Below are 27,992 nucleotides of genomic sequence, written 5' to 3'. Positions count from 1 at the left end.
TGCATGTACAAGGATGCCAGCTGCCGTTAAACCCCGAAGAAGAAGAAGAAGAAGAAGAAGAAGAAGAAGCAGCTGTGTCCCAGAATTCATAGCGCGGCCCAGCTCAGTTTCCAACAATGGCGGCAGCTAGTTAGTTTTAATATTACTCTTATTATTCTTTCTGGGTCACAAAATAAACGTTTAACATATTTTCAGCTGAGAATGTAGCTGTGTAAACCTCAAATATCGGCTCAGTTTATCAGGACACCACATATTTTCAAAAGCGCTCCGACGTTTTCAGAGTCGTCTGTTACCCACTAGCTCAATAGCTAGCCGGGGGCTAGGTCACTAGCACGGTGAGAACACCGGACTCCAGGCAAATTGTTTTCAAACCCACCGCCGTCTTTCGCTACTCAGGTTAAATATATATGAGTCACTTAGATAAATTAAAAATGTTGTTGTTTGGCTTTTTTTTTTTTAGTATTTTATTTGTTCCTGAGTAAATCGGTTTGTCTGAGATTAAAGTTATAGTTTTTACACAGCTGAATAAATGTCAAGCAGACAGCTGATTATCAGAAGTGTGAGATGCTGGAGAATATACTCCGTTGTCCTGTTATATTTTAGATAGCAAGGAGTTTATTAAACTTCACCGAAACAATCTGCAAATTTCATTAAAATTGAATAAACTATCATCTTGTCTTTATTTTTAGTTAGCACCTTAAAAGCTTAAAGCTATAAGCTAATGATAGTTATATAAGAGCATATGCTGCATGGTGCAATAAGCTGTAGTTTTACGTCCAGTGGATGATGATCTGATTAGTCGACTAATCGCATAAATAATCGGTGACTAGTCGACTATCAAAATAATCGTTTGTGGCAGCCCTAGTTGTGTCACATCATTTTGGCTCAAGAGTTTACTTTATTGCTATGTTTGTTTTTTGCTATTTTATTACTACATTTGTATTGTGCAGCACTTCGGTCTGCCAGGTGTGTTTTTAAAGTGCTATATAAATGATGATGACGATGATGCTTACGGAACAGCTGAAAGACTTTAAAACAAACCTGTTACTTTAATGATATTTCTGTGGTACTACAGAGTCCAAAAGAAGTATCGCAGTAATAATTCATCCAAATTGTAACTTTTAAATGTCATTATCAGCCCAAAGGTTCACAACCAGTTCATCCCTGATAGAATGTAAATATATACAAATCTATAAATTGTATTATGTATATAACTGTGAAACAAACATAATGGACCATTAATGTATCATAATAGTACATTTCTGAATTTGGGGTATAATTCCAGGTGGGATGAGTGTCTGTACAGCTCCTCCTGTTGATGTAAAAAAAGAAAAAAGTAAATGCCAGTTTTTTTTAGGTTTTCATGTTGATGTTGTAACACAGTAAAGAATTACTCTTACAGAAATAAATGTCATTTTTTCAACTTGCAGTTAAATTCATGTAACTTAATGCTGATGCTGTTGACGACTGGGGCTCACACGTCTTTTACTTTGTCTCCAGGACCGACTCACCATGGTTGACCCACAGGAAAATAGCCCGCAGGACATTCCTGACTATGACGGCATAGAGGATGAAGCTTTCCCCCCACTCCCACCACCACACTCCCCAGGCCGGGGAGGCCAGGAGGAAGGAGACCCTTTTGCAGATGGTAGATGCTGCTGTGCTCTTACAGGATTACTATGAGGTCTTTAAGATGTGATGATTCAGAACTTTGTATTTTAAATTCATGATTTAATGAAGAATCATAGAAAAATAAGATTCAGGAAAAAAGGCTAATGTGGGAGAAATACAACCTCTCATAGTCCTTCCACAAAGCTTTTTGGAACAGCTTGATAATAATGAATTTGTTAGTTCAGCCTAGAATTAACAAATGCATGAACTGGTTTTTCAGCATCTCTCTGAGACTGGATGTTTCTAACAATAACAACACACATGTTTTTGTTTGCGTGAGCAAATGAAACCTATCAGATACTGTTCAAACCAGCACATTTCTTCTGTAACCTCCAGTCTATAATTTGTCTGGATTTAAAGATAAGCTTGAAGTTTGCCACGCTGCCAACAGAATGAGTTAGAAACACATCCTGTTGTCATGTGTTTTCAATGCAGGAGATGAAGGTGAGGTATCACAGCTGGCTGATGTCCCTACTGCTAAAAGGAGAGGCGTGAAGAGACCCCAACCCAAGCTGGACTCCCACAGGTAGCAAAGACATTTATATCACGACAGAGGGTTGAAATGCATTAAAATGCGCATTTAAATAGGAATTTGATGTCATCTTGTGTGAGCTGGGACACAAGGAGGCCAAAATCATTGATTGACGTGTGCAGACTGTCAGTGTTGCAGCCAGGTTGAACACGAGTCTGTGACTGCACTGGTTTTTATCACCGTTTCACTAATAATCGTGCACAGAGGCTCAGAGACACACTGACACACAGAGTTGTTGCAAATGTTTGAAAACGTAAGTTTGTGGAAAGAACTTTGCACAAAAAAAGTGATGTGATATTATCTGAGTGGCGACACCTGTCGTTTCGCAGAGTACTGCAGCGTCTTCTTACGCTTTAGCGGCGGGTACAAATGACTGCATCTGTGTGATGATGGTGCAGCTTCACTCTGCCAGTCATTTAAAGAAGAAAGACTCTAACACCATTGTTGTTTTCATCATTTGGATGGGCAAAATTCCCAGACTGAAAATTGTCAGAGCGTTGGAGACATCCCTGGATGTGTGTGAGAAAGATGTTTCCAGTCTCTGTACACCTATAGTGTGAACCTGGTTAGTATTGCCAACCATAAGTCAGGCTCGTTCCCAGTAGTCTCCCAGTGGGTGTTCCAGTGGCACTCCTCTGTTACTGTTCTGTTCACAATGTTCCTGGACAGAACTAAGTTATACTAAATCAAAGGATGTTAAATAAGCTTTTAAGTAAGAACGTCAATTATACTTAGGATAAAACTTGCAAGCTGTATTAAAGAAAAACATAGATTTTCATTTGATAAAATATTCAAATTAATTGCAACTTTGCTATATATATATATATATATATATATATATATATATATATATATATATATATATATATATATATAGCAATTTTTTATTTTTAGATGGAGAAATTTGACTATTTCTCATTATACTGCCTTATGTACAAACAGGTAGGAAAAGAAAGGTTGTGGGCACCCTGAAAACCAAACACCCCCCCCCCCCCAACAAGCTACTGCCTTCTGAACATGGTACATCTGAAGGCACTGACATTTCCATTCAGAGGGTCTGTCTGTGTTGGCCCTGTGACAGGCTGGCGACCTGGCTGCTGGGATGGGCTTCAGCCATCCACGATCCTGAATTGGATAAGCCAAATACGCCTGGATGTGCTGCTAACCCTGCTTGTAATCCATTAATGGTTTAACTTAGTCTTAATATTTTTTCCCAGGCTGATATCAGATCGAGGGCTTCCAGCTCTGGGCACTCTCTTTGACAATATCCAGTTCAAAGGCAAAGGACACGAGGTAGGATATGATAACATCTGTCCCACCAATTACCAGATGTGAATGAACATTGGTTTTTGAGCTAAATCTGTTTGGCCTGTCAGCTTTTAATTAGATGTCCTAAATTTGGTTTGAGACTAAAAGGTCAAAAGTTGCCCTTTCTGTCGTGGTCAAAAATGAGTGAGGGGAACCAGAGGTTGGTTTACCAAATTAAGATGTCTTTTGTTCCAATGACTGGAAGTCATTTTTTAGTGGGAAGAAGAAGCGTCCTATCACACACAGCCCTCTTTCATATCACTACTCGCTGTTTTTGATGTTTGCCCCATTAGGCTGCAGACCTGCGGCTGCTGATGCAGAAGATGGAGAACTGGGCCCACAGGTTGTACCCCAAATTGCAATTTGAAGATTTTATTGACAAAGTGGAAAGGCTCGGCAGCAAAAAGGAAGTGCAGGTGAGAGGAAGCAGTAGAATATTTCCTGCAAGCGTGTGGGATTCCTAATGTTCAGAATTTGTAATTTTTTACTCATTCTTCTATAGACATGTCTTAAACGAATACGACTGGACATGCCCCTGACACATGAAGATTTTACAAGTACAGATGGTAAGAAGAAAAATCATTACTGATGGGGATACGGTGGACTAGGGCTGTGCGATATGACCAAAGTCTCATCTCCCGATATAAGAATTCTATCGTCCGATAACGATATAAATCACAGAAATGTAACATTTTCTGTCAATTCTGTGAATCTCGACTTGCGTGAAGTGTTTCCAGCTGCGCGTCATGTAGCTGGAGTCGAGTGTTTTAACCGATGCATGAAACGACACATTTTTAGACAGAAGTTGTAACGGCGCCGTTTTCTTTGTGAGTATTTATTACACGGCGTGCTGCGGGGGAAAGCCTGTTCTAACGTTTGAGTCTAAGGTTTATTTTTTAGCACCTGGCGGCTCTGTTTTACTTCTCATCCGTAAACACTCTGCTCTTTCACGTGATTCCGTTTATTTTGAAAAGCCTCAACAGGATCTTGAGCTTTATTCTGAAAGGTTTATGTGGAACATAAACAAGCGGACACGCGATGGTTTTACCGTCGTTGTTGCTAACGACAACGCATAAAAACAGGCGCTTGTCCGTCCGTAGTGTGGTTATATATAAGAGAAAGAGAGAACTTTACTACAGTGACATCAGAACCATGAAGAAATATTGCCGTAAACAGTTTATTTTGCGACACCACGAAACAAACGATAGCGTAAAATGAAATAGACGTTTTTGTATATATCGTTGTATCGAACAGCCCTACGGTGGATTCACACCTGCAGGTGCACATAGGAAATACTTGCCATATTCCACAGGACTTAATTATCAGCACTGCTTGAAATTGTGTTCAGGTGCTGGTGACGAAGAGGTACAACGTGAACTGGAAACATTTGGGGATCCTGATCTGTTCAGCAGAGAGAGTTTTATTAATGCTCCCCAAGGGCAGATTGCCGAAGCCCTCGCTCCCCCACCTACTCCCTCTCTGACCGAAGAGCAGCAGAAACGTATTGAGCTGAACAGACAGCGGGCCCTGGAAAAGAGGCGCGCACGCCAGCAGCAAATTGGTAAGAATGGCAAAAATGTATCATACAGCTGGGACACAATATAACAGAAATAATTAATGATTCTGCTACAAAACATCCAGCGAAGGTTCATAAGGATCATCTAGCTTCATTGGTGTATTAACTTTATATGAAAATACAAAAAGCAAAACATTGAATGTACAGTATATTGCCAAAAGTGTTTGCTCATCTGCCCCCACACTCATATGAACTCGAGTGACATCCCATTCACGACGTCCGCCTGTGCAGCTATATCAGCTTCAACTCTTCTGGGAGTGTTTATGGGAGTTTATGACCATTTGTAAGGTCAGACACTGATGTTGAAGGCCTGGCTCCAAATCTCTGCTCTCATTCATCCCAGTGGTGTTCTGGTCAGGACTCCCATGCCAGAGTTCATGTCTTTGTGGACCTTGCTTTGTGCACTGGTGCCCAGTCATGCTGGAACAGGAAGAAGCCATCCCCAAACTGTTCCCTTAAAGTCGGGAGCCAAAATGTCTTTGCATGCTGAAGCATTAAGAGTTCCTTTCACTGGAACGAAGAGACTGAGCCCAACTTCTGAAAAACAACCCCGCACCGAAATCCCCCTGCCACCAAACCTGGAGCTCTGTTGTCCTGGCAACTGCTAAGTTGACTTGTCTATCGGCTTTCCAGATTGAGAACTGTGATCCGTCGCTCCATAGACTGCATCTCTCCTGTTCTAGAGTCCAGTGGCGGCGTGCTTTACACCGCTGTGTCCCATTGCTTTGCGTTGCACTCTGTGATGTAAGGCTTGGACTACAGCTGCTCGGCCATGGAAATGGATTCCACGAAGCTCTCTGTGCACTGTTCTTTAGCTAATCTGGAGACCACGTGAAGTTTGGAGCGATGGACTCCACAGAAAATTAGCAACCTCTGTGCGCCTCAGTATCCACTGACCCCCACTCTGGGATTTTACGTGATCCACCACTTGATGGCTGAGTTGCTGTCGTTCCCAAACACTTCCACTTAGTAGCAGCAGTCTGCATGCCTAGGTGCTTGATTCTATACAGCTGTGGAAGTTACTGGATCACCTGAATTCAATGATTTGGATGATGGGTGGTGAGTGAATACTCCTTACAATATAGTGAAGTGGATCTAGTGTATATATCCACCAGAAACCCTGAAGGTCGAGTGACGAGTTCCCGTATTGCACAGTTCGTCCAAACCACCAGAGATTTCTCACATTAGTGTGGAGTTTGGTAATAAGAGGCAAAGCATGTAGAAAACATTGATTTCTTTACTGCCTGTCTGATGTCAGCTTCAATTAGGCGTAGTATTTTTGTTTTTGCCTTACACTTGTGATCCAAACTGTTTTTACTTCCTCTTTAGTTAAAGCGGAGCCAGCTGTCTGCGATCTATTGTCTACAAATCTTTAACAGTGACATTAAATCGTTCTTCAGGGTCCTCATTTACCGCAGAAATGATGTAATGTGATTTAAATGAGACCCATAGAAAAGAAAATGACCTGTTGATCGGTCTCTATTATGAGCCTTCACCCATAAAAATGTGTTTACAGTTTATAACACTAGATGGTGATATGAGACCGTTTCCATTGTATTACCCGAGCATGATTTACTCATCGACTTTAAACTTTCACATTTTAGTCATTAGTCCTCCTTAAGAGGAGCCAATCCACCCCCCCCCCCTTTTTTTTTTCTGTCCAGTATAGAAACTAAACAGCTGACATCATTCGGGTAGTGTAGCTTCCAGAGATCTGAAGTTAACGTGAACTCTGGAGGGCAGTCAAAAGCTTAATTTTTTATAATGCAACATACTATTATTTACATACATATTATTTTAATAAGCAGTTTCAGGGTTCGTGCTGTTTTAATGAGTGTTCGATGGAAAACGACACTGAAGGAATTTGTACTCTTGAGTCACATGACAGTAAATAATTTCGAGTATGTGTACATAACACAGGCTAATGTTTAAAACTATGATTATTATTTTGCTAGCTATCAAACTTGCTGGAGAAATGATTGAAATGCACTGAGTGTGATAGAGTACGGCAGTGCTAGCACAGCAGTTAGTTATGGCATGGTGATTTATGCAGTGTGCTTTAAACTTGGCTAACATTACTTAGCAGTAGCAGTAATATTAGTGACTTCACTCAAGTGAAAGCTTTAATCGTTAGTCCGACACTTAACTAGCCAACTTAAGCCTTAAAGAAAAACTGGTAAAAAGAGGGACTGATGCATGTGGGCACAAAGAAGCCATTTCTTGTGCTGCTGAAGTTCCCTGGCTTTCATTCAAAATGTGTTTATCGTGAGCACCGACACATTAAACCATTTAAAAATTATAAATGGCTTTAAGCTCACATTGATGCCTGTGGGGCTCTATCAGCCACGGAGACGACAGACACATTTTAGTGTTTTAATGAATGAATGTTTCATACTTTAAGGCTGCCTGTTTATTTAAGGGAGATGAACAATACATTATTATTTGACATAATTCTATGACAGGTGATGGACTGAATAAATAGATTTTAGGTCGATGTTTGTGCGTTTTTAAAGTCTTATATGTTGAATTGAACTGAGTGTGTCATCTGTTCAAAGCCTCCCGTCAGTGCTGTTCTCCATGCCTGTCTTACTGTACATGGTGTTATTAGCACAAACACTTTAAAGCTGATCATTTAGGACTGTAACAATAATCCAGAGAGCAATGTAGTCAAACATCTCACAGTTAGTTTTATTGGGAATGAACTTTGACCTGTTAGGCCCCCAGGGCTTTTCTGAGCTTCCTGCTCGAAAATGAAGAGGCCAAAATAAATGGAGTATTTCTCTGCAATTACAAACTCTGTGTAAACAGTCTTGGTATCAAAATAAAGCTAACGCTTGTGAGCTGTCATCAGAGGGGTAAATATTACTGCAGATGTTACTATGTCAAAGTTACTGGGACTCAAACATAGAAAAAAATGATTATTTCCCTCACCTAATTTTTAAAAGTATTTTATAGCTTATATGCTATAAAATATACTTTGGGTCACATTTAACTCCAGAAAATCATAAATCAAAATATGGATGTTACCTGTCCACAGATTCATGGTGATGTAACTGCTCTTTTAACTGTTTGGTGTTTGTAGAAATGGTTTACAGCTGAGATTCAGAGGCTTCTGTGGACACTCATGTCTGCACTTATATTTCTGACCTCGTGTTATAACCGATTAAATGTGATCTCCTCTCTTTTCCCCCATTTTTGGTGGTGTGGGTGCTTAACTAGTTAAAGTACCAAACATCTGTCTCCTGTTGTTGTGTCATGTAGGAAAGAAGCATCAATATCTGATGAGCAGACTTGTTCATTTGTGCAGATTTCTTCTTTTGTGTGGTTGTTTTTTCCAAGTGGAGATGAGCATCTCTAACAAGTTGATTTGTTCACATTTGCACATCTGCATTTTTGAGAGAAATGAGTTTTTTGAGTTTGTGCACTATATGCATATAAGACAACCATTTCCTTTTTCAGTATTTTTGTGTGGTGCATTTTTCTCTGTTTTAACAAAAGAGGAACAAAGAACATTTAAGTCAACCTAAGACGATTTGTTTTAATTTTTACATGGTCTTACTGAGGTGATGCAAAGTGGAACATGCAAACTGTTTTTTTGGTAATGTGCTGGAAAAGCTTGATAATGGACCTTGAAAGTGCTTAAAGTGCTTAAATTTGACCCTGAACAATGAGTTTGAACCCTGCAGTTTACAGTTTCATTTTTCATTATCTCAGCTTTGCCTGTCTTTTATAAATCGTAGTAGACTGAGTGTGTCTGTGTTGACTGAAACCATCACTGTTTCTAATTCTCAACCCTTTCAGGCCCTTCAGCCTCTCAGACTGCTGACATGTTAGGAGACAAACCTCCAGCTGCATCCTCACCAAATGTCATCAAAGGTTCTACTGATGGAGATGAAACTGTAGAAGATCCTGACCTCGAGCCTTCCAACAACACCTCCACGCAACAAACCAGCCCGCTTCCCCCCAAAGACTCTGAGCCCGCTGAGGCTGAGACCGGCCTCAGCCCTGAGCAACAGCTCAGCAACGACTGTGTAGAGGGGGATTAAAGTTCACGTGCAGCAGTTTCTGCTGAAAAGCTTTGGCAGTGAGCAGATTTAAAGGTTTCCCAATGTTCGTGCCTGCTCATTCGAGTAATGTTGTGCATTTCTGGTGGTTTATATCTTGAGCACATGTTCCTACTGTGACGTCAGCTTTGGGTTAGCAAAGACATTTATAATCAATGGAAATAAATGTTTTTCTTATTTTTAAAAGTCCAAATCCTAAACGTATTTACCATGTGTTGGTATCTGTTACAGAAAAATATTTGAACTGATCCACAGTTCCTGCTCTGATGCATCTTCTTTCTCCAGTTTCACTATTGGCAGAATTTTGGTTGCAAACATGTTTCTATAAAAGGCCTCTGTGTGTGTGTAGTATGTGAGCTGTCAACTGACCATCACCCTCTTCCAAGCATTAAGTGCTCGTTCAATTATGAACAGTTCTTTCTTAAGCTACTGCAGGGACATGAAACGCAACACGATGAAGTGGCTCCATCTGCGCTAATGAAAACACCATTTTTAATTACAGGCCACTGCACACATATTGAAATAGTTATGTACAGTTCATATTTCTGTTGGTAGTTCTAGAAAACAATCTTAAAATCCACAAACCAAAAAACGCTTCTGATTATTTACCAGTTCAAACAATAAAAATGTCCTTGGTGTTGGTGTCTTCTATACAGGCTCTTGATATACAAACTATAAGATAAATACATCCTAGTTTTATACATCACTTCCAACACAACCAACCTCAGGTGTGTTCATTACTCTACGGGTTTATTTTAATTGTTTGTTAAAATATTTTATTTCGATCATATTGAGTATAGAGGAATGCAACTGTGAGCTTTAGCAATTATCCCGCTTCAACAGGACCGTGATCCCGATGTGTGAGACAGCAGGGTGCTGCCACTGGTGTTGTAATGTGTGATTTAGTTCCTCCTAACATTTCAGTTTTCTTCCAGTATCTATCCTCTGTGATTACTGGCTCTTTAGACAGATTTAATAGAAGTGTGTGAGCTATTGGCTCAGTATAAAGGGTCAGTAGTGTTTTCATGTCACCTATCCATCCTCCATTTAGTCACCCAAAGCATGTAGTAAATACTGCTCACTTTTATTCACCTTCTCTTAAATCCAGAAAAATTCCCACTTGTTAACGTTGAGTGTGTGTGTGTGTGTGTGTGTGTGTGTGTGTGTGTGAGTGTGTGCGTGTGCGTGTGTGTGTGTGCGTGTGTGTGCCAGTTGCAGCCTCCAAGTTGAACACCATCACCAAATCCAACCTGGGTCAGTGTGTCAGCAAGTACGACCTGCTGGTCTGGTTTGAGATCAGCGAGCTGGAGCCCACTGGAGAGTGAGTATCCACCTGGAGTGTTATATTCACGCACAAGCTTTAAAGGAACCATAAAAATGATCTCCAGGAAGAATATTATAAGTTGGGATGTTGTGTCACCTCCTCCCTCCATGCACAGGTACATCCCAGCCATCGTGGATCACAGTGGAGGCCTGCCCTGTCATGGTACCTACCTGCTGCACCAGGTACAGGATTGGTGCACATGTTGTTTCCTTATTACTCACACAGTGGTAACTGCTTCCTTTGTACACAGTTGAATATCTTCTTTTAAAGCGTAATGTTGCTCTAGCTGTGCTCACTGTGATCCTGAGCTCCTGTTATGTTTGCTGCAGGGGATCCAGCGGAGGATCACAGTGACCCTCATCCACGAGAAAGGCAGCGAGCTCCATTGGAAAGATGTTCGTGAGCTGGTTGTAGGTGAGCAGCCTGCCTTTAGGGTCTAGTCGTGCTATACCTCTGTGTAGAAAACAAAACCCCAAAGCACCGAAACAATGTTTTATAGTGTTTGTGTGCTTTTGATAGAGGAAGACAGGACAGAACATCATTAAAGGGATTTGACTTTGTGAGATCACCCTGAAAACGCACCACTCGGTTCACTCTGAGATATTTTCAGTCTGGAAAGATGAATCTGTCGGGCTTCAGGCTGCTTCTCACTTTAAGCAGTTCATGCTGTAGCTGATGGACCAAAAATGACATTTGATATTTTAGACATTCAGCTGCTGACTCTGAAGCCAACAGGCTCTTGAGTGTGGATGATTGTGTTGGTACTGGATGCTGTGATCAAACAGCTGTTCTGATCTGTCTTCATTCATGCCTGTTGTTATTAAGCCTCCTAAGCTCCAAACCAGTAAAAGCAATCTTTGGAGGCAACACCCTTTTTACTACTTTGCTGTATTTGTTTGTGATTGTGTGACACTGAACCACAGTGCTATGTATATCCTCTGTAACACTCAGACGTTTCCAGATCAGTGTTTCCCCCTCAGCTGTTTCTCACTATAGAGTCTTTCCTCTGTAACAATGAGGCACCAGCAGAGCATATCTGGCTCCCAGTCTGTGGCTGATAGTGCCCCCTGCTGTTAATAACAGGAACAGTGTAACCTTGTATGGAGCTCATAGTGATGGTCTGAAGATTGCTGCTGCAAGGCAGTAATTTGTATCCATGTGTGCTGTCTATTCTGAGCATATGCAGTTATGTGAGCTCTCAGGTTTTATGTATCAGGACCAGTGTTGGTCAAGTTACTTGAAAAAAGTAATCAGTAACTAATTACTGATTACTCCCCCAAAAAAGTAATCCCGTTACTTTACTGATTACTTATTTTCAAAAGTAATTAATTACTTAGTTACTTAGTTACTTAGTTACTTTTTAAAAACACGATTTACAACCTGAAGAGGTGATAAAGTGATAGATCTTTCAGCCCAATTCTACTTTTTCTACATAATCCATCATACAAAATGTAATCAAATGGAAAAGTCTCTTTTTTTAACTTGTTTTATCAGTTTTAATCTTTTAACTTTATGCATCAAGCAAAACATTTAATTATATGCAACATTCTCTGACTTGAATAAATTAGTTTAACATTTAAACCTATTTTCTACACATTCCAGCACATAAAATAAAATATTTTTTGTGTTTTCACTCACTCTTTCAAACAGATGCAAGTAAAACACAGCAGAAAATAAATAAAGTCAAAGACTCAGCGGTCCTTTTGCTCTATTTTCACCTGTAAAGCAGGAGCAGGGTAGGCGGAGGGTTACCCTGGTGCAGGTGTGCTGCGGTCAGTTGAAGAATCCGCGCAGTGTCTCTGTGAGTTTCCCATCACGTCGTAGCTACTCGGTGCTTGCTCGGAAGTTTAGGGGTTTTTTTCGCTGTAAAAAGAAGTTTTCTTCCCACGCACGATGGACGCTAATGTTTTTGTCACTTTTTATGGAATCAAACTCAAAGTAAGGTCAGTACTTCCACGCTTTAAACGCTGCACGCTCATACTCTCTCCCGCACTCGATATATTATCCATTGTTGATCTGCACACAGCTGCTGTCACCAACGTCGCACTTGCTTACGTCACTGTCATGAGACATTCTCGCAAAAAAAATCACGGTTTTAGTAACGCAGTAACGCAGCGTTCCTACGGGAAAGTAACGGTAATCTAATTACTGATTTTGCAATAGTAATCCCTTACTTTACTCGTTACTTGAAAAAAGTAATCAGATTACAGTAACGCGTTACAAGTAACGCGTTACTGCCCATCTCTGATCAGGACATAATTAAAAACAATCAGGTCCTTAGTAGGTCTTAATATGAGGTAAATATAAAACATGAAGTGTTTGTGAGGTTCATCTGCAGCACCTTTGTCTCTGTGAAATGTTTGCTAATTTAACATTTTCCCTCCTAAACAGGAAGGAGTTTGTGGAGGCCTATGTGAATCATGCCTTCAACACATCAGTGGAGAATCTGTTCCAGGAGTTCAAGCGAGGCTTCTTCCTGGTGTGTGAGCAGGATTTGGTGAGGCTGTTTCGACCAGAGGAGCTGCAGGGAGTGCTGGTCGGCCAGGACGTGCATGACTGGGAAAAGTTCAAACAGGTAGAGTCAGCCAAACAGACACAGGCTGTAGTTTCACAGCTGTCCTGTAGCACAATAACTGTGTACTGCATACTGTCAAAAGCATTCAGTCGGCTGCTTTAACACAAATATGACCTTGAGTCACATCTCAGTCTTAATCCAGACTTTTGTATGATAGTATAATATAATAGTCAGCCCACCCTTCGCAGCTATAACTGCTTCCACTCTTCTGGGAAAGCTTTCCACAAGGTTTAGGTGTGTTTATGGGAATTTTTTGACTATTCTTCCAGAGGTGCATTTGTGGTGTCAGACACTGACGTTGGAGGAGAAGGCCTGGCTCACAGTTGCTGCTCTAATTCATCCCAAAGATGTTCTATCAGGTTGAGGTCAGGACTCTGTGCAGGCTAGTCCAGTTCTTCTACACCAAACTCACTCATCCATGTCTTTATGGACCTTGTATTGTGCACTGGTGCCCAGCCATGTGCACACATGCCCACACTTTACACTTGGCACAGTGCAGTCAGACAAGTACTTCTGGCAACCACCAAACCCTGACACATCCATCGGATTGCCAGTCAGAGAAGTGTGATTCGTCACTCCAGTAAACACATCTCCACTGCTTTAGAGTCCAGTGTTGAGATGCTTAAATCACTCCATCTGACGCTTTGCATTGTGTTTGTCAGTGTAAGGCTGGGATGCAGCTGCTCAGCCATGGAAACCAATGAAGTTTGGACATCTGTAACAACAGCAGACTGCAGATATTGGTGACTTAAGTGCACTATGAGCCTTAGCATCAGCTGACTAGCTGTCATTTCCAATTACTTCCACTTTGTTATAATATCACTAACAGCTGACTATGGAATATTTAATAGCGAGGAAATTTCATGACTGGACTTGTTGCACTGGTGCATCCTATCACATTACCATGCTGGAATTCATTCAGTTCCTGAGAGCGACTCGTCCTTTCACACATGTTTGTAGAAGTAGTCTGCATGCCTAGGTGCTTGATTTAATACACCTGTGTCCATGGAAGTGATTGGAACACATTAATTGAATGATTTGGATGTGTTAGGGAATACTTTTGGCAACATAGTGTATGCCTGACCTTACAAACTCTATGATTATAACAGTCATTTTCACTGTTTTCAGAACACAAGTTATGGTTGGAGATATCATGACCGCCACCCCACCATACAGATGTTTTGGGAGGTATTTGATGAACTAACTGAAGAGCAGAGGAAAGATTTCCTTCGTAAGTACTTGCTGAAGCCTCCATTATGATATGTTACTGAAATCACACTGTATCATATAAAACATTAGATTTTTCTGCACTTTACCAAGATACATTAGAGAGCAGCATTGTTCTGATTAATATACTGTAAAGCTGCTTCTAGCTGGTGGACTGAGCCGCCTCACCTTTCACCTGGCTCACGTCACACACCTGGAGAGACTCGACCTCCACCTGTGTTGCCTCACGCGAGATGATCTAGAGGCTCTGAGTCAGTTGCTACCAATCTCACACGCCGGACACTACTCGCATGCTCGCTGCAGCAGTCATGTGACTCGTTGTTTTTCAGTCCAGGTGCTGCCCTCTCTCACTGCACTGACCGAGCTTGATGTGTCATCCAATAAGGAAGTGGGAGGTGTGGTCCACCTGCTGGTCTCCGCCCTCCCTGCGACACAAATGAGGAGGCTGCCATTCAACAGCTGCTACATGAGCAACGAGTCCTTCACTGCTCTGGGTAACACACACACACACACACACACACACACACACTTGTTTATTTATAGAAGTTTTCCTTCAAGTCATTCTCCCCGAATACCTCTTCCACCCTCTAGCCTGAAATGGTGAAAACTTTGTGTTTATGCATCAGCCCTGGCGGTGTCCTATCTGCGCACGGTGGATATTTCCTGGTGTAAAGTGGTTGGCGGTCACTTGGCGCTCCTGCTGGATGCTCTGCAGCCATCAGTCGTCAGCGAGCTCCGTCTTTGCAGCTGCGAGCTCACCACTGATGACATGCAACATCTGGGTAACTAACACACAATGACATTATACTTTTTCTTTTTTGGTCTGTAGTGGATCATTAGGCTGCATAAATGTATATTAAGACAAGTAAAGCCTGAAGGAAATTGATATTTCTTTCATTTATTTCATGCTGCCAGCATCTGTAGCTGTCGTATAAAACAAAACAATGAAAGTATTCGGTGTTATTTTTGTCTCCATCAGAAACATTGTGAACAAAACAGTAAAGTGAACAGGCATAAAGTGATCAGTTATCAATGGGTCCTCTTCCTCTGTGCAGCTGCCGTGTGCAGACGGGGCTGTCTCTCCTCACTCCGTGCACTGGATCTGTCCTACAACAGCTTGGTGGGAGACAACGGTTGGTGCAGTCTGTTTGCAGCAGGAGGTCTGGGCTCTCTGGAAGACGTGGATGTCAGTTTGCGACCTTCAACCTCTGCTCCGTGCTCAGCCTGGCTGCCCGCTCTGCTCCGAGCTCTGCCTCAAATTTCGGCGCTGGCTCGACTGGCCATGCAGAGGTGGACAGCTGACTGTCAGGAGAGAGAGCAGCTCAGGTACTGTCTGAAAAAGAGGAGCGTCCTGCTGGAAAGGGATCCAGATTTACAAGACACATCATCAGCATGTAAAGGGAACAGTCAGGAGAGCCTAGAAGAGAGTCAGCCTGAGGAGATTGGAGCGGACCGCACTGGAATTTACTGTCAAAGAGCGACCCACTTTGTTGCTTTATTATTATTTTTTTAAGTCTCTGTTACCACAAGAAGGTCAGTGTTGACGTCAGCTGCATCACGTCTGATGTAAACTGTGTCACACGTGATGGTTTCAGGGAATACTGGGAACTTACAGAGTTAAGCACAGCTGGTGTGGGTTATCATATTTGTCGTCTCTCACCTTGGCTGCAGGGTCTGGGTCTTTCCAATGCAGCAGTCCTAACACTTGAGACACACATGCCGAGAAGTGGGGATACCTGGAAATGGACAAAGGCTTTCAGCAGAGTTTTAAAGCAGCTATTCAGGAAAAGAGCTGTGAATTATCTGCATACCTTGTTAGGTAATCAGCTATTTTGGGGTTCTTTAACAAATCAACCAAAAGGTCGACTGAGTATTTTCTCGTCAGAGTACCTTCACCGTTCACGATGATGTTGAGCACAAGCTGGAGCGTTTGATGGATGTTCTTTGCATCAAAGAGCTACGAGGAAATCCCAGAGATTAGAGACAGGATATTATGTGAATCAGCATGAATGTTGTTTGTTGTTCAACAGATAAAAACAAGAAGAGAAAATAGAAACAAAGTAAAAAAGGAACAATTGTTTCTGCCGTTAAGAAAAAAAAATTGAGTCATGGCAGAGACCTGCAGAAGTCTTGAGTCTCATTTGATGACATTTTGTCAGATTGCCTTGTAATTTAAAAAAAACAAAACTGTTTTTTGAGCAAAAGTTCTCCAGGTTTTTTTGGAGTTCTTTCAAAGTTTTCTTATTTTTGGACGTTAGCTGCTTTTTCACTCTTTTTCAGTCCAGTCTGTGCATCTGAACATTTACAGAAAGATTTCTTTGTTTCGTCTTTAGACACTTTGTTAAACGCAGATCCCAGCAGAGTTCGCCTACCTTCTCTCCAACCTTCTCAGGTTTTGTGGATATTATACATGGTTATGCTGAGGATATGTCGGCTACTTTCCACTGGAAATGCCTTTTGGTTAAACTGTCAGCGAGGAATTTGCACTGTTACATTTTTATATAACTTTAATGCAAAAAAAACAGCTGCTTGTTTAAGTGAAAATACACTGATGGGGTTTTTTTCTATTCATGAACAGGAGTGTGATCAGTTTAATAAAAGAAAAAATAACCATAACCAAGATATGAGGGGAAATCTTGGACAAATACAAGCAGACTGGAGCAGCCAGCGTTCAAAACACCGACGTTCAAGGTAACAGAAGGTTCCCGAGCCACATCCACCCAGCTGGTTTCTGTGTTTCTTGTGTATTTGTGTACACTGTGACTTCATGGCTGTCTTGGGCTCCAGCTCTTGTTTTGGTGTCTCATTAATTTGATTTAATGTCCTGCTTAGTGATAACATCACTCTTGGCCTCCCTGCACTGGCTTCCAATTGAATTTAGGATTCATTTTCAAGTTCTTTTATTGGTTTTTAAATCTTTAAATGGTCTGGCACCTGCTGAAGCCCTATGTCCCCACTCGTTCGCTCCGGTCAGCTGAGCAGCTGTTGCTCTCAGTCCCCAAATCACGGCTGAAACTGAGAGGAGACCGAGCGTTCTCTATCGTGGCTCCTAAGCTTTGGAATAATCTTCCTCTTCACATTAGGCAATCGACATCAGTGCTGGTTTTTAAATCCAGATTGAAAAAGCATTTTTATTCACTGGCTTTTGACTCAGTGGTTGACTGACTTGTATTTTATTGTTTTTCGCTATGTTTATTATTGTATCGTATTTATTATTCTTATGGTATCTATTATGTTTCTATTGTTCAGCAGTTTGGTCAGCCTTGTGTGTTTTTAAAGTGCTATATAAATAAACAATGATGATGATGATGAACATAGTAACGTGTGTTGGGTTGCTCTGTCTTCAGACTCACTGTCAGACTGATTAGACAGTGAGTCTGAAGGTGAGAGTCCTCACTGCCCACGCCTGTCTTTGGGTCTGACCAACACCGTTTCCTGTGTGTCATTCCCCCCTCGCCTTCCCCCCATCCGTCCTGTCTGCACTGACCTCTCCAATAAAGACAAAAGGCCTCATTTTCTGAAACTCTTCCTATCCCATCACCTTGCGAAGAATCACTTCACCATGTTGATTAATAAGGACGGTGGGAATGGTTTGAAGTCTCGTCACAGAAAATGTGCCAAAGGCAAAGAATCTGAGCTTGAAATAAAATGAAATGAAAGATCAGCCCCACACAGGGGTTAAATTCAGATGGAAACTCTTATCACACAAAGAGAACAAGCGAATAAATATATCTGAGTGTGGCCCCTCGACTGTCACAGTGTAGCTGACATTTGATCTTATCATGTGTTAAAGCTATTTTAATTACTGAAGAGAACCAGTGTCAAACTCAGCCCAAGTATGGTTGTACGTTAATCCTTAAAGCAACAACGTTTTTAAAGTTGCAGCGTCATTTTTACACCACACCTAAAATCCCACTAATCGTCCGGGCTCTTCACCCTATGACCACACGCTGGGGTATCTAACACCACATGACCCAAATGGAAACTATGTCAGCTGAAAGAAACCCATCGAAATGTGCAACACTTAAAACTTTGCCTGATTGGAGCATGGCTTCAAATACAGCCCTGAAAACAGACAGGCGGTCGTTGGCATTTCGTTACAAAGTTTCCTTGTTCAAAACTTCTGCTTCATTATAACAACCGAGTGACTGGGATCTACGAGCTGAGCTTGTGTAAGATGTCTGACACTGGAAGCTCAGGTGAGCGGCCATGAAACATGTTTAAAGAACGGCAGCTGTTTTATCATAATTCTGTGGAGAGCTTCATCCTAATGAGGGCTCATGTCCTGAGCAGGGATGCAGAGGAGGAGGAGGAAGGTCCTGGACACATCAGTGGCTTATGTGCGTGGAGAGGAGAACCTGGCCGGCTGGAGGCCCAGAGGAGATAGCCTCATCCTAGAGCACCAGTGGGAGCTGGAGAAGATGGAGCAGCTGCAGGAGGTGGGGCCTTAAAAGATTCATAAAGAAATAAATCTGTTTAATATCGTAGAGGGAAAAATGACTTTTCAGCTCAAAGACCAAAGTGCTATTCTAAAAAGTTTTTTCTTAGAGTACAGACTTTACATGACTAACCTCCCCTCTTCTCCCCACCTCACATTCGCCCCCATCTTTCGTCCAGGTGGAAAAGACCCGTCACCTTCTGGGAGAGGCGGCTCCCGTGGGAACAGCTCCCACCACCAAGTCCCTGAGTGAGTCTCTGTCCCCCAGCGTGAGCTCCGGCACTCTGTCCACATCCACCTCCGTCTCCTCGCAGATCTCCAGCACCACCTTTGAAAGCGTGAGAAGGAGCTGGCCACCAAGGTGAGAAAAACGTGGGCTTAGTGGGCGTTCTTGTTGCTGCCTTCTTCCTTCTCTGCTCGGAGCTGATCGGTCTTGTTCCTGTTGTGTTGTAGTGCCTGCGCCTTCTGACACACACCTTCAATACTGAATTCAAGCAGCTGGTGAACAGCATCAGTGACTGCAAGGTGAGAAATAATACAAAGAAATAAAAAAATAGCCTTTCTGTGTCACATCAGGGAGTTCCTATATTGACGTCTACCTCATCCTGCTGTTGTTTCACTTCAGCTTTCTCTCATCTCACCGATCGGACGTGATCCATCCGTGACGAGCTTCAGCAGTGCCACCCTCACCCCTTCCTCTACCTGCCCCTCTCTCTCGGACTCGCGCTGTGGCTCCATGGGCCAGAAGTAAACATATTTTTAGGAACATTGACCTCGATCTGCAAACGGTTATTGACAGGTTATCTATTTGATTCTAACTTGGTGTGATTTGTGTTAAAGGACCCCTGAGAACAGCTCACGTGCCTCCAGTCCCTCCTGCTCAGACTGTGAAAACTTCCCGATGGTTCCCACTCTGGAGACCTCCTACCTTGCGCGGGCTGCAAAAGAACGAGTTCCTGAACTTGGTGCCTGATATTGAAGAAATGCGACCAGGGTGAGTAATGCCATATTAACCCAAATACTGTCACTATGACATGTGTCTCACAGACCAAATGTAAGTCGACACTCATGTTCTCTAGTTCAAGCAGAAATGATGTGGATCGATTCAAATTCCTGAGCCTGGATGATTTCAGCTGGAAACAAACCAACTCTGCTTCTTCTTCAGATAATTCAATTCAATTCAATTTTATTTATATAGCGCCAAATCACAACAAAAGTCACCTCAAGGCGCTTCATAGATACAGAGAAAAACCCAACAATCATATGACCCCCTATGAGCAAGCACTTTGGCGACAGTGGGAAGTAAAAACTCCCCTTTAACAGGAAGAAACCTCCAGCAGAACCAGGCTCAGGGAGGGGCGGGACCATCTGCTGCGACCAGTTGGGGTGAGAGAAGGAAAACAGGATAAAGACATGCTGTGGAAGAGAGACAGAGGTTAATAACAGATATGATTCAATGCAGAGAGGTCTATTAATGCATAGTGAGTGAGAAAGGTGACTGGAAAGGAAAAACTCAATGCATCATGGGAATCCCCGGCAACTATGCAAGTTGTAAACAGTTGTAGGATTAAAGATTATTGAATGTACAGAATGATTATTTACACAGAGCTATACAGTAGTGCAGTTAAGATAAGTGAGGGTGTAGATAGTTTCTACAGAGGCTATATAAAGTGCTAGTGGTTGTGAGTGGTGGTTCACTCCATGTTATTATTGTGTGTTTGAGGGTACAGTTGTCCATTGTGGGGGTGTGTATGTTCAGTGCATGAGTTTAACGTGGGTCAGATGTCAGGAGGCAGAGTTCAGGAGTCTGACAGCTGTGGGGAAGTAGCTGTTCCGGTACCTGGTGGTCTTAGTCCGGAGGCTCCTGTGGCGCCTCCCAGAGGGCAGGAGGGTGAAGAGTCCATGTGATGGGTGACTGGGGTCTTTGATGATTTTCCCAGCCCTTTTCAGACACCGCTTCCTGTAGATGTCCTTTATGGCAGGAAGTGGTGCTCCGGCGATGCGCTGGGCAGTTTTCACGACCCTCTGCAACGCCTTCCGGTCCGAGGCAGAGCAGTTCCCGTACCAGACTGTTATACAGTTGGTCAGGATGCTCTCGATGGTGCAGCGATAGAAGTTCACCAGGATGTCTGAGGACAGGTGGTTCTTCCTCAGAGTCCTCAAGAAGAAGAGGCGCTGGTGAGCCTTCTTGACCAGCTTGGAGCAGTTGGTCGTCCAGGTGAGATCCTCGGAGATGTGGACTCCCAGGAACTTGAAGCTGCTCACACGCTCCACAGCCGTCCCCTTAATGTGGATGGGTGGATGTGGGTCAGCATTCCTCCTGTAGTCCACGATGAGCTCCTTGGTCTTCTCGGTGTTAAGCAGCAGGTTGTTTGTGTCGCACCACTCAGCCAGACGATCCACCTCCTCCCTGTAGGCGGCCTCATCGTTGTCACTGATGAGGCCAATCACCGTGGTGTCATCTGCAAACTTAATGATGGTGTTGGAACCATCAGCAGGTCTGCAGTCGTGGGTGAAGAGGGAGTAGAGGAAAGGGCTCATCACACAACCTTGTGGTACACCGGTGTTCATTGTGATGGTAGATGAGCAGCGGTTATCCAGCCGGACATGTTGGGGGCGGTTGGTCAGGAAGTCCAGTAACCATTTGCAGATGAGGGAACTGATGCCCAGGTCTGTCAGTTTCCTGATGAGTTGTGAGGGGTGGAATGTATTGAATGCTGAACTGAAGTCTATAAACAGCATTCTGGCGTAGGTGTTGTTGTTGTCCAGGTGTGAGAGGACAGAGTGCAGTGCGATGGAGACTGCATCCTCTGTGCTCCTGTTCTGGCGGTATGCAAATTGGTGGGGGTCCAGGGTGGGGGGGAGACAGGATTTGAAGTGTGCTAGGACCAGCTGCTCTAAGCACTTAGCTATTTACAGTTCATAACAAGAGACAAGGCACCATTTCTCTCCTTTGTGTTCCAGTCATCACAGCAGATTAAACTTTTAAAATATTTGCAAATAGTATAAAGAAATATATAAAGAAGTAAAACAGTAATTTATTAATACTTAGAAATACTAAAACTTACATTTGTCAGCAAAAACTGCTGCCATCTGAACCGAAACGTTACAAACCAGCTTACCCACAATCTGTGTATTTTTCTATGCTGGCTACTTAAATTGGCATCCAACAAGCTATTTGCTTTAATCTTTTATTAGACAAAGGCTGACTGGTTAGTTCAAGCTTCAACTGCATCCAAAGGACTGAAAATGTTTTAACACAGTGACTGAACTTGATTGAAGTCTCCGTAGTTTGTTGAATCTGTTTCGAGTGACTTATTTTCACAATTCCAGGAATTTTTAAAAGGCACCAAAAAGCATTACAACGCTGAGCTCGAGTCTGTGGACTTCAAAGGAAATGCAGAGGAGGCCAGGGTCCACATCAACAGCTGGGTGGAGAAGCAGACACAAGGTAAGCATAATGTAACTTTAAATGATCTCCACTGTAAATCCTTGGGGATCAGTTGTGTTGTGTTCAGTTGAGACATTATTACCGGATTGTCCACCGTCCACATTATTTTCTGTTTCCAGTTCTTCCAGTCTAATTTCTATTCAGTATTAAGCAGCATTATCTCTGGGTTTTACTGTTTGGTTTCATGCTATTAATAAAACCATCACAGCAGTATGTTGCTGTAAATAGCAGGCCAATTCTTCTATTCTTATTATATTATGTGATGGGTACTTCTACTTTGATCACTTGTGTCTTTAACATATTTTTATTTTTCAGGCCCATTTAGGATTGGCTGCTATTGATTCTATATCTTTATATTATCTTAAGTGCAGCAGGAAATTCATTCATTGTTTTTATAAAAGCGCGATACAAATACAGGCCATTTATAAATCTACCATCTATAATAATAGGATACAAGGACTTTCTATGAGGGTTATAGGACTGTGGTGCCACCTGCTGGAAATGAGACATCTTAATCCCATTATTTTTGTAGGAGCCATTTTTGGGTTGATACCTCATGTTGCCGCTAGAGGTAACCTTTTTAAGTTTTTTCTTTTTTTTTTAAACTTTATTTAACAAACAATGAGTATACAACATACGAACAGATGAAGTATACAAAACAACAGAACATGAACACAAAAAGCCAAGAGTAAAAGAAAAAGGTAACAATTATAAGAATACACATACATGTATTGTTTTGAGAGCCTTTGTGTTGGTGGAGTCTGATATTGATTGTATGTACATTTCCACATCCTTAAAATAATGACAGAAATATGGTGTTTTGTTAGTAAACTTACATTTATGGATAAAAAATGTAGCTAAAAGTATGAACAAATTCATCATAAAAAACATTTCTCATACTTCTTGGGGAACTTAAACAAACAGAATAAAACATTTTCCCATCGTAAAGAAAACTCCCTTAAAATATGGACAATAACAAACCTGCTAAATTCCTTCCAGAATCTCTGTGTAAAAGAACAGTACCAAAAAAGATGCGTCACAGTTTCTGGATGATCCCCACAGAAAGTACAATTAGTATTTATGTCCCTTTTAAATTTGACCATGTAGTGACTGGCTGGATAACATTTATGTAGAATTTTAAATGAGACTTCTTTCACCTTATTTACAATCAAATATTTATGGGGGACCATCCAGACTGTCTTCCACTTGATATCTGGAACATATCGGTTCCAATAAGATGTTATATATGGGAGAGAGACGATATCTTCTTGGAATAAACTACGTATTCTCTTATTGCTGTTACCAAGTTCCTGTGAAAAGCAGATTTTTCCTATTGGTGACTCAGCTGGATCGGGGAGAGTGACTGAGGCAGATATTGAGCTGTCAGTGTTTTTATATAACATTAAAGTCCCTGAGGGTGTGGCACCAAGCACCACTGAGGATTCCACCTTTTTAAGTTCCTGTATGGTAGGTTTATGTAAGGTATTTAAGGTGGACGCACGTAATCAGCGTCAGGTGTGTTGTTAATCATAAGAAGGCAAAACGTTTGTGACCGCTGCGCTTTTATCTTAAAATGTTTGGAACAAAGACCAAAAAGGACAAGATAAGTACTGCTGGAGTTATTGGACTGTTTAATTAATTCATGCATACCAGAAGCATCGCGTCACCCCCGCTAACAACCACCTCAGTGGCTTCAAGCCTACGCTTGAATTTTTGTTTTTTGTTCCCTGTTATACTGATCATAAAGCTTTTTCACCTTTTTTTAAAATAAAAACCATCTTGCTGTTGCCCTGTTTTCTGATTTTATAGCTGAAGATGTTGTACAGTAACTAGTGCATCTTTGGTAATAGTTAATAGTTTTCATAAATTCTTTTTACCAGATAAAATCAAGGACTTGCTAAGCCAGGATGCAGTGGGTAGCCTGACGAAGCTGGTTCTCGTGAATGCCATTTACTTCAAGGGCAGCTGGAACACGCAGTTTAAGGAGGAGAAGACTGCTGATGTGCATTTTCGACTGAACAAGGTAACAGTGCAGAAAGGCAGCATAGGATGGTGCAGTTATACTTTGATCTGTCATACTACAAACGAGCTGTGGACTTTGCTGAATGAGAACATAAAGCCTGGAGCTCTGAGGGGATAAAATCGTGCTTTTAGGACGATCACTTTCCAACTTTATGCAGTTATGCAATGCAGTTTATTATTCATGTAATATCCAATAAGTTCTCAAATAAATCTCAAACAACAGCACAACACAAACTTCGGCTAACAAGAACAAATTGTGTTGTGACGTGTGCTCTACATCCAAATCCACTCAATGGCTGGAATAAAACCATGACAGAACTTTTTGAGATCATTTTGAGACTAAACACAAAAAACATTTCTCTTGTCTCCCCTATTTTTCAGAACGACACTAAGCCGGTGAAGATGATGCAGCAGAAAAGTAAATTTCCTTTTGCGACCATTCCTGAGGCCAACTGCAAGGTAACATCCATCACTTTCAGCTTATTACAGGATTTCACCAGCATGATCTAAAACTTGTCTTTTACAAATATCAGCCTAAATTTCTAGATTAGGAAGTCAGATCATCTTTGATGGAGTAATAAATAAAAACAATGTTTCTGGACAGATTCTTGAGATGCCGTATAAAGGAAATGACCTCAGCATGCTCATATTCCTGCCTAATGACATAGAAGATGATACCACAGGCTTGGAAAAGGTAAGATGCACTTACCAGTACTTTAATGTCCAGTTTCAATCAGACAAGCTAGTGACACTGTATCCACACAGCTGGAGAAGGAGCTGACCTATCAGAACTTTGTGGACTGGACTCGCCCAGACATGATGAGCCCCAACGAGGTTGATGTCAAGCTCCCTCGATTTAAGATGGAGGAGAAGTATGACTTGGAGAAAATCCTGACCAACATGGGAATGGAGAACGCTTTTGACATCTACAAGAGAGACTTCTCTGGTGAGAAATATTGCACCAATGAGACACACTGAATCAATTATACAGTTATATTGAGAGCACAAAAACTGCAAAACATCATCTGGTAAAGAAAAAAACACAACTGATTTCTGGGCTCTTCATCTACTAGGAATGTCTCCAGCAAATGACCTGATAGTGTCCAAAGTTGTCCACAAGGCTTTCGTGGATGTAAATGAAGAAGGAACTGAGGCTGCTGCTGCCACTGGGGTTGACATGGAAGTCCGCTCTATAACGATTCCCGCTGAGTTTGTTGCCGACCATCCCTTCATCTTCTTCATCCGACATAAACCCACCAAGAGCATTCTCTTTGTGGGCCGGTACTGCTCACCCGAGTAAACACGAGCTGACATTGACATGAATTAAACATAAAACATTATATACAGTATAAGATTTTGTAAGGTAAACCTAGTTCATACAAATGAAGTAAAGAAAAGTTATTAAAACAAAACGTGCCTTGCTGTTTATTCTTTCAGTGTCCCACAGTAGCACATTTCCTGCTAGGAAAATGTCAGAAGTCACATCATTTCTGTAAATTGGGAAGTAACTGTAATACATCAAGTCACCTCTGTCTCTTGTTACCAGGACTTTTTAAAATGAATGGTGCAACATGGAAAGAGGCCCTACACAAGAGTTTAGCTTTGAGCTCAATATGCGATGATCCTATCAGCCATGACATCTCTGACATGGGAAACCAGGGAATTTGATTAGAAAATGGTGAAGGATTTTCTTTTCAGTTAGAAACTGGATTTGTGTAACATGTTGGTGAAAACCCCCCAAAGAAAGCAGCATATGATCAGTCGCTATATTGCATTTAATACAAACGTCCTTCGTGTATCCTTTGAATACAAAACAGATCATTTCTGATATCTATGAGTAAACCCAACGAGCACGTGTCCCAAAAGACCCCACAGTGTTTTTATCTGGCTTTTCCCTGACAGTTAGTGGACACTGACAGATGTGTGCTGAATATGAAAGGAAACAAAAGAACTAAAGAAGGTTTGCAGTGTTAAAAACAAGAACTACATGAAGGTTGTTTCATCCTGCTGTAACTTATGACAGAAGCATCTTTTGTTTGTTTTTTCATTTATTTACACAAAGACAGATGTTGAAATAACAGGAGTAACAGTTTAATTCAATTGAAATCGGTCCAATCGTCTATAGTGAAATTATTGTTTTTCATTAGTTGGCAAAAGATGGGGGTTGTTGACGGCAATTCAGTGAATGCAACAGGGGAGGACGCCAGTTTGGATGGAGGGGAATCAGCAGGACAGATGAGATTTTGTTTAGGAGTCGAGTAGTTGTGTGAATGAGGAGAGGAGAGCACATTAGACTGCTGAGAGACGGGGAGGTAGTCAAGCACTGACCACATGTCTTCTTGGATTTCAGCAAAACAGATGGGCTCATCTCGGTCTTGAAATAATTCAACTCGGGGTTGAACTGATGCAGTTTGAGAGGCATCTACAGGAGAGGCAGGGGTGGGTGAGGGCTGCTGAGACTGCGCAGTGATGGGGAGGGGGTCGAGCTCTTCCAGCACTGACAGCAGTTCTTCCTCACTGTCTGCGACAAAGGCTTCCTCTGTCTGGAACTGAAGGGCTGCAACAGGGGAGTCCAATGAGGAAAACAAACACAGAGTTTTCATTAGCTGATACAAACTCTGTGCAGTGACTGTTTCATCATTCAGTGCAGTGATGCACACATGTAGGAACTGCATGTTGGCACTTTGGACATACATAGTTTTCTTTGGTCGACCAGGCTGGATGCTCTTTGGCATGATTCTGTCTTTCTGTTTCAGCCTGCTTGAAATATCTGGCTTTCTGGTCGTTTGAAAGCGACTTCCACTGTGGACAGAAGATCATAAGAACACACTGTGAGCACTGCTACTACACATAACTACAGGACAGCTGGGACACATGCAAAAACATGAGCAGACAACATTAACAGATGCATAAATGTATGCAGAGTTACACACTTACTCTCTGTCCCACCACTGCATTTACGGCTGCACTTCCAGGGATGTTGAGTTCAGCAATGACCTTTGGCCTCTGCTCTTTGAGATAGAGCATGAAGGCATTTGGCAGCTTCGTGACGTATGGCCCATCTTCATCCTGAATGTGTTCACTGACAGGTGTTGCCAGCTGTGGTGGCTTGTCTCGCGCTCAAAGAGGACAAAATAGAGAACAATACAGTGTTCAGCTGCCTGGCTGTGCTTTACACACAGCCCTGCTCTGGTACACCCACTATGCCGGCCTTTGTACACTCTCTCCATCTAATGATAGAGAGGAAGGATACATTCACTACTTCTAGCCTCCACTATTCAAATTGAGTATTTTCACAGTGTCCTAAAAGCTTCCTGAAAAGCCTTTACACTATTTTCCAAAACGCTGCATCCAGAGCACAGTCAGGGACTGGAAGGAGAGAGTATATTTCCCCCATATGGACTTCTCTCTTCATTGGCTCCCAATTAAATCCCAAATAAAAATCCAAATACTTGCCCTCACACACACAAGGTCTTGAATAATCACCCCCAATTTTGTCTACAAGATCTCACAGTGCCATATCATCCCAACAGAGTGCTTTGCTCTCAGACTGCTGTCTTCCGAGGGGATTTAAAAGTACAATGGAAGGCAGAGCCATCACTTTTCAGGCCCCTCTCTGTGGAACCAGCTCCCACTTTGTATTCGGGACACAGACACTTGCTCTCATTTTTTAATTAAGCGTGAAACCTTTTTGCCAAAGTCCAATAACTAGAGAGAGGAGCCAAAGACGTCCTCGTCCCAGATTCGTCCCAAGACAGATTCACACCTATTCGCACCTTGTCTGCTGTGACCTGAAGAACTCGC

General features: G+C 42.1%; 6 protein-coding genes across 7 annotated transcripts; 4 read left to right on the top strand and 2 right to left on the bottom strand.

Moving 5' to 3' along the window:
* The first annotated feature begins 65 nt into the window (after positions 1-65).
* Positions 66-9,484, top strand: LOC147322677 (TIMELESS-interacting protein-like). Of its 2 annotated transcripts, none has more exons than XM_086307108.1 (8): positions 66-335; positions 1,501-1,648; positions 2,107-2,197; positions 3,421-3,496; positions 3,805-3,927; positions 4,014-4,077; positions 4,860-5,072; positions 8,889-9,484. In XM_086307108.1, the coding sequence occupies exons 2-8, from the start codon at positions 1,513-1,515 to the stop codon at positions 9,131-9,133; spliced, it is 948 nt and encodes a 315-aa protein (XP_086163234.1). In that variant the 5' UTR covers positions 66-335; positions 1,501-1,512; the 3' UTR covers positions 9,134-9,484. The 2 variants fall into 2 exon arrangements, with proteins under 2 accessions (XP_086163234.1, XP_086163235.1); XM_086307109.1 differs by lacking the exon at positions 66-335 and adding an exon at positions 375-396.
* Positions 9,485-10,007: 523 nt separating this feature from the next.
* Positions 10,008-14,209, top strand: LOC147322676 (kinesin-like protein KIF1B). The gene is made up of 6 exons (XM_086305062.1): positions 10,008-10,011; positions 10,286-10,472; positions 10,591-10,657; positions 10,805-10,889; positions 12,867-13,050; positions 13,320-14,209. Exons 1-5 carry the CDS (start codon positions 10,008-10,010, stop codon positions 12,890-12,892), a joined length of 369 nt encoding a protein of 122 aa, XP_086161188.1. The 3' UTR covers positions 12,893-13,050; positions 13,320-14,209.
* LOC147322675 (leucine-rich repeat-containing protein 31-like) lies at positions 14,157-17,590 on the top strand. The gene is made up of 4 exons (XM_086307220.1): positions 14,157-14,281; positions 14,424-14,771; positions 14,904-15,059; positions 15,333-17,590. The coding sequence occupies exons 1-4, from the start codon at positions 14,227-14,229 to the stop codon at positions 15,788-15,790; spliced, it is 1,017 nt and encodes a 338-aa protein (XP_086163346.1). The 5' UTR covers positions 14,157-14,226; the 3' UTR covers positions 15,791-17,590.
* Positions 15,182-18,748, bottom strand: LOC147322674 (protein CIP2A-like). The gene is made up of 3 exons (XM_086307221.1): positions 17,631-18,748; positions 16,089-16,234; positions 15,182-16,013 (listed from the first exon to the last, which is right to left on the bottom strand). Exons 1-3 carry the CDS (start codon positions 17,721-17,723, stop codon positions 15,887-15,889), a joined length of 366 nt encoding a protein of 121 aa, XP_086163347.1. The 5' UTR covers positions 17,724-18,748; the 3' UTR covers positions 15,182-15,886.
* A 5,306-nt stretch (positions 18,749-24,054) lies between these two features.
* LOC147322673 (leukocyte elastase inhibitor-like) lies at positions 24,055-25,600 on the top strand. Its single transcript, XM_086307118.1, has 5 exons — positions 24,055-24,189; positions 24,570-24,647; positions 24,793-24,882; positions 24,954-25,134; positions 25,262-25,600. Exons 2-5 carry the CDS (start codon positions 24,591-24,593, stop codon positions 25,486-25,488), a joined length of 555 nt encoding a protein of 184 aa, XP_086163244.1. The 5' UTR covers positions 24,055-24,189; positions 24,570-24,590; the 3' UTR covers positions 25,489-25,600.
* A 418-nt stretch (positions 25,601-26,018) lies between these two features.
* Positions 26,019-27,329, bottom strand: LOC147322672 (transcription factor 7-like). Its single transcript, XM_086307196.1, has 3 exons — positions 27,126-27,329; positions 26,883-26,990; positions 26,019-26,745 (listed from the first exon to the last, which is right to left on the bottom strand). Exons 1-3 carry the CDS (start codon positions 27,213-27,215, stop codon positions 26,611-26,613), a joined length of 333 nt encoding a protein of 110 aa, XP_086163322.1. The 5' UTR covers positions 27,216-27,329; the 3' UTR covers positions 26,019-26,610.
* Positions 27,330-27,992: the final 663 nt, after the last annotated feature.

This window comes from Aulonocara sp. 'chitande type north' Nkhata Bay, linkage group LG9, assembly GCF_057382095.1.
Source record: "Aulonocara sp. 'chitande type north' Nkhata Bay isolate Kocher_YH1m ecotype deep benthic linkage group LG9, A_spYH_male_GT1.1, whole genome shotgun sequence".
In the NCBI taxonomy this organism is placed as follows: Eukaryota; Metazoa; Chordata; class Actinopteri; order Cichliformes; family Cichlidae; genus Aulonocara; species Aulonocara sp. 'chitande type north' Nkhata Bay.
The sequence above is the reverse complement of the archived record's forward strand: the minus strand, read 5'-3'. Positions and strand labels throughout refer to the sequence as shown.

Bases quoted from the DNA above. Each gene is read 5' to 3' on its own strand.
- LOC147322676 (XM_086305062.1), top strand. The intron at 10,473-10,590 runs GTGAGTATCCAC...CTCCATGCACAG, and splicing joins GAGCTGGAGCCCACTGGAGA to GTACATCCCAGCCATCGTGG. The intron at 10,658-10,804 runs GTACAGGATTGG...TGTTTGCTGCAG, and splicing joins GTACCTACCTGCTGCACCAG to GGGATCCAGCGGAGGATCAC.
- LOC147322675 (XM_086307220.1), top strand. From the start codon at position 14,227: ATGTTTTGGGAGGTATTTGATGAACTAACTGAAGAGCAGAGGAAAGAT. The intron at 14,282-14,423 runs GTAAGTACTTGC...AGCTGCTTCTAG, and splicing joins GCAGAGGAAAGATTTCCTTC to CTGGTGGACTGAGCCGCCTC. The intron at 15,060-15,332 runs GTAACTAACACA...TCCTCTGTGCAG, and splicing joins TGATGACATGCAACATCTGG to CTGCCGTGTGCAGACGGGGC.
- LOC147322673 (XM_086307118.1), top strand. From the start codon at position 24,591: ATGATGCAGCAGAAAAGTAAATTTCCTTTTGCGACCATTCCTGAGGCC. The intron at 24,883-24,953 runs GTAAGATGCACT...GTATCCACACAG, and splicing joins ATACCACAGGCTTGGAAAAG to CTGGAGAAGGAGCTGACCTA. The intron at 25,135-25,261 runs GTGAGAAATATT...TTCATCTACTAG, and splicing joins CTACAAGAGAGACTTCTCTG to GAATGTCTCCAGCAAATGAC.
- LOC147322672 (XM_086307196.1), bottom strand. From the start codon at position 27,215: ATGCTCTATCTCAAAGAGCAGAGGCCAAAGGTCATTGCTGAACTCAAC. The intron at 26,991-27,125 runs GTAAGTGTGTAA...TTCTGTCCACAG, and splicing joins ATGCAGTGGTGGGACAGAGA to TGGAAGTCGCTTTCAAACGA. The intron at 26,746-26,882 runs GTATGTCCAAAG...CCCCTGTTGCAG, and splicing joins GGTCGACCAAAGAAAACTAT to CCCTTCAGTTCCAGACAGAG.
- LOC147322674 (XM_086307221.1), bottom strand. From the start codon at position 17,723: ATGACACACAGGAAACGGTGTTGGTCAGACCCAAAGACAGGCGTGGGC. The intron at 16,235-17,630 runs GTGAGTCTGAAG...ATTTCCTCGTAG, and splicing joins ACTGTCTAATCAGTCTGACA to CTCTTTGATGCAAAGAACAT. The intron at 16,014-16,088 runs GTATGCAGATAA...GTCCATTTCCAG, and splicing joins ATAGCTGATTACCTAACAAG to GTATCCCCACTTCTCGGCAT.
- LOC147322677 (XM_086307108.1), top strand. From the start codon at position 1,513: ATGGTTGACCCACAGGAAAATAGCCCGCAGGACATTCCTGACTATGAC. The intron at 3,497-3,804 runs GTAGGATATGAT...TTGCCCCATTAG, and splicing joins TCAAAGGCAAAGGACACGAG to GCTGCAGACCTGCGGCTGCT. The intron at 4,078-4,859 runs GTAAGAAGAAAA...AATTGTGTTCAG, and splicing joins AGATTTTACAAGTACAGATG to GTGCTGGTGACGAAGAGGTA.